General features: G+C 39.9%; 1 protein-coding gene across 1 annotated transcript in view; it reads right to left on the bottom strand.

Moving 5' to 3' along the window:
• Positions 1-3,117: 3,117 nt before the first annotated feature.
• The window catches only part of CLPTM1L (CLPTM1 like), an 8,465-nt gene continuing 7,817 nt past the window's right edge, over positions 3,118-3,765 (bottom strand). Inside the window, exon 5 of the mRNA XM_027896735.1 lies at positions 3,118-3,280. Coding sequence (XP_027752536.1) covers positions 3,133-3,280 — 148 coding nt within the window. The 3' untranslated portion in view covers positions 3,118-3,132. The remainder of the gene's footprint in view (positions 3,281-3,765) is intronic.

Here is a 3,765-nt window from a genome sequence, read left to right as displayed (position 1 = left end):
AGTTCCTGACCCAGCACAGAGTGCCCCTGTCCAAGCCATGGGCTGCCAGCTTTTCCAGGAGTATATTATGGGAGACAGTGTCAAAGGCTTTGCTGAAGTCCAGATAGACCACATCCACAGCCTTTCCCTCATCCACCAGGTGGGTCACCTGATCATAAAAGGAGATCAGGTTGGTCAAACAGGATCTGCTCCTCCTAAACCCATGTTGGCTGGGTCTGATCCCTTGTCCATCCTGTAGCTGCCGTGTAATTGCACTCAGGATGATCTGCTCCATAACTCTGCCAGGCACCGAGGTCAGGATGACAGGCCTGTAGTTACTAGGGTCAGCCTTGCAGCCTTTTTTATGGATTGGGGTGATATTTGCCAAGATCTATTGCTCCAGGCTCCTAATTACTCCTAATCATGATTCCCATCTCAGTCCTGCTACTCTACACTGTTTCTACAGTAATTAGTTATCTGACACTTATCCAAGATGAATGGGTTGCTTCTTGTGACAGAGAAAATGGTTTTAGCCTCCCCATGTATCAGTCAGGTGTGAACTGGGGTTATATTTACTCTCCTATTCACTCTTTTCTTTAGTGAGTACAAATGAATCTCAATCTCACCACCCTCCCAAGACCCTGGAAGCCTTTTCAGACCATGGCAGAACATGCAGATGTACTAGGGATACAAAGGGAAGCTGAGTAAGTTTTATGAATACAGCAGGAAAAGCAGAAAAGCTTGAGAAACTAGAACAGTGCCAGGAATCTCTGAACTGAATAGAACAAAGGAAAAACAAACAACAGGGTAAAACCAATGTTGATAGAGCTGACTGTAGGGAATGCTACCAAGATTCTACAGTTGTTTACCAAAAACTATATAAACATCTGCTTTTTTCTTTTTAAAGGATTCCTGTAATTTATATATTCTCATTCCAACTGCTCAGTCTACCAATTAACATTTCTGGGAGAAAAGGAAAATAAATTTTATCTGTGGAGGACAGACAGGAAATAAAAATTTTACAAGTGTCGGGGTGGGCAACATGCAGCATGTATACCTCAAACAAAGAAGTCAGGAGTAGCATAGGGAGAAAATCAGATTGCAATACAAGACAGAGACAGGAATTCTACAACAACAAAAGCAAATTAAATGGAGATAGAAGGATCAGAAGCATTAACTCTTTTTCAGTGAACAAATAAAAGTCGCAAGTGCTGCCTCACAACCTCAATGTGAGTGTGATGGTTGCTAAGCCTTTCAAAGCTCGAAGTTACCAAACCTCTGCAATACAACCTATTCTCGTAGTACAGCATCAGAGCATCACACATTACTTCTAGCACTCTACTTAATCAATACAACAAAGCAGTGTGTAAGCATGGCAAATAAGTTCAGCAGTATGAATTTTAAAGTTTTCTCTTTACTAAATTCTGCACAATCCCCAAAATGCCAGCACTGCCAAGCACATTTAAAAACATGAGGAACACACCACCTCTGGACTGCAGTACTTAATACAGAAGACGTACATCTTGATCAAAATAATAGTTCACAATCTACACAGCCTAGCACAAGTGGAGAAAGTGCATCTTCAGCTCCATGACTTTAGGTCTGGCATAGCAAACACAGTATCTGCTCCCCTATTTACAGCCAAAGGTTAAGCTGGCTACACAAAAGCAGTACCACCTTTTTCCCTTATTCTTCCCTGCTCTTCCCTTACCCCTCATTATCTCACAGTATGTTTGCTACAAGACCACTCTTTCTGCAGTGCTTGAGAGCAGTGTGGCCGGTCACTACTGAGGTGTCCCATGAGTCAGTGCTGGAGGGGAAGTTTGCTAGTTTTAATGGAGTGTCTTTGTAGCACTTTTCAGGATCTTCAATGACTTTAAGGGAGTGAGTTACAATAGCATTAATAGTGACTTGATGACAACTGCAGGAATGTCATTAGTAACAGGAGAATGTGAATTTATTTGTAAACAGGGTACATGACTTGATCAGTTAGAAGTTCACATGAATGTATTGAACTGAATGATCTGTGATAAAAAACTTAAAACAAAAGATAACAACCACTAATAAAGACACTGCAAAAGTATACCCAAGTAGTAAAATTCTTTGAGTTAAAATTAATGGAGAGACAATTTAGAAGTTCTATAGAAAGTTTATAACTACCAAGGCTTCCATCTAGAAGATGAAGAATCCAAACATACTCATTTTACAGTTTTGAGACACTCCCCAAGATGGCTGGTCCCAGTGATTCCTAATTACCAAATTCCTGTCAGTACAACTGAAAAGAACTGCAAGGCTTAACTAAGAGCTGCTAAGATGAACATGTTTTAGATACAGGGGACTGCCATGTGTAACTCCTAGCAAAGGAACTGCATAATTTCCTACAAGAGAAGACTTGGACAAAAACTGAATACAGAAAAAAACCCCTCTTTCTACTTTTTTTTTTTTTTTACTTCTGGAGTGACTGAACACTAAAATAAGGTGCCCAGGGAGGCTACAGCACCTCCATCCTTGGATATAACCAAAACTCAGCTGGAGAAAGTCCTGAGCAACTTGTTCCATGTGATCTTACTCTGAGAAGGGGCACTGGACTGGCAATCTCCAGAATTCTCATACAGTTTTATCCTTCTGTAATTCCACTGATTAATGTAAGAGCACACAATCATTGGACGTACTGCAAAACCAAGCTTTCAGGTGCTCAAGTTGCTCTAACATGATAGAGAGCATTACCAGAAAATTTAAGCATAAGTGAATTTTGTGGAGTTAAGAGAATAGCTACTGACTTATGTCCTTGTAACTCCACTATCTGCTGTGGATATGTGCATATGTTTATTTCCCTAGAAAATACCAGAAGCCACTCTGGGATACTAACACAACTTCTTCAGCTTAGGGAGTCAAACCACTCATGAGACTTCTGCCACAACTGGTGCTACAGTGATGTCCTCCATATCCACCCAAAAGGCAGAAACAATGGAATCGAAATATCTTTTGGCAGAATAGAAGACAGTGCTTGGCAGATACTTCTGTCAGAAGGGAATCTCAAACCCGGATCCAGCTTCTGCAGTACCACAGTTGATCTCATTAAGTTAAACTGTCATTGAGTTCTTTTGCGCATTTATACTTTTTCATTACAGCAAACAACCAATGAAAAAAATCTTAATTAAAACAACAGTGAAGATTACTGTTAAAACTGTTAAACATAATTAAAGATATTCTATTACTCACCATCAAATCTTTCACTCTGTTGCTTAGCTGATCAATAAATAATATTGGAAGGTAATGCACTGTCTTCCCCAACTGAACCCTAGGATGTTTAAACATGGATTTTATGACTGCAGTGATCTAAAAAGCAAACTACTTTTATTCAAATTAGCACTCATTCATCACTTTCAGATCTACCCATGTAGATATTTCCCACCATCTTTTTCGGCACATTTTCTTTTAATGCACAGCAAGAAATTAGCCACTGGCCTAGAATCTTTCTCTGAAAGATATCTGCATTAAAAATGTTTGTTTATTTTTACTCTTCTTTAGAAAGACAGAATAAGCAAATAAAAAGACAAATGAAATTGGCTGTGATGATGCTGAAGCTTTTGCATGACCGGGGTTGAGGAAATCTACAAGCCTGTGGAAGAGAAGCATGCTGAAGTTTACTAGCATATATTTGTATCCTTTGCCTCAAGTATCCTGCTCATATTGCAACAATAACAACTCTCCACCAACTCCCCCACTCCTCTGCACCTGGCAGGTCAGTCTTCTATTGGGTCAGCAACCTCACATGCAGTAGCA

Source organism: Empidonax traillii, unplaced genomic scaffold (genome assembly GCF_003031625.1).
Source record: "Empidonax traillii isolate 1590-97213 ecotype Southwest subspecies unplaced genomic scaffold, ASM303162v1 scaffold514:size563947, whole genome shotgun sequence".
NCBI classification, from domain to species: Eukaryota; Metazoa; Chordata; class Aves; order Passeriformes; family Tyrannidae; genus Empidonax; species Empidonax traillii.
The sequence above is the reverse complement of the archived record's forward strand: the minus strand, read 5'-3'. Positions and strand labels throughout refer to the sequence as shown.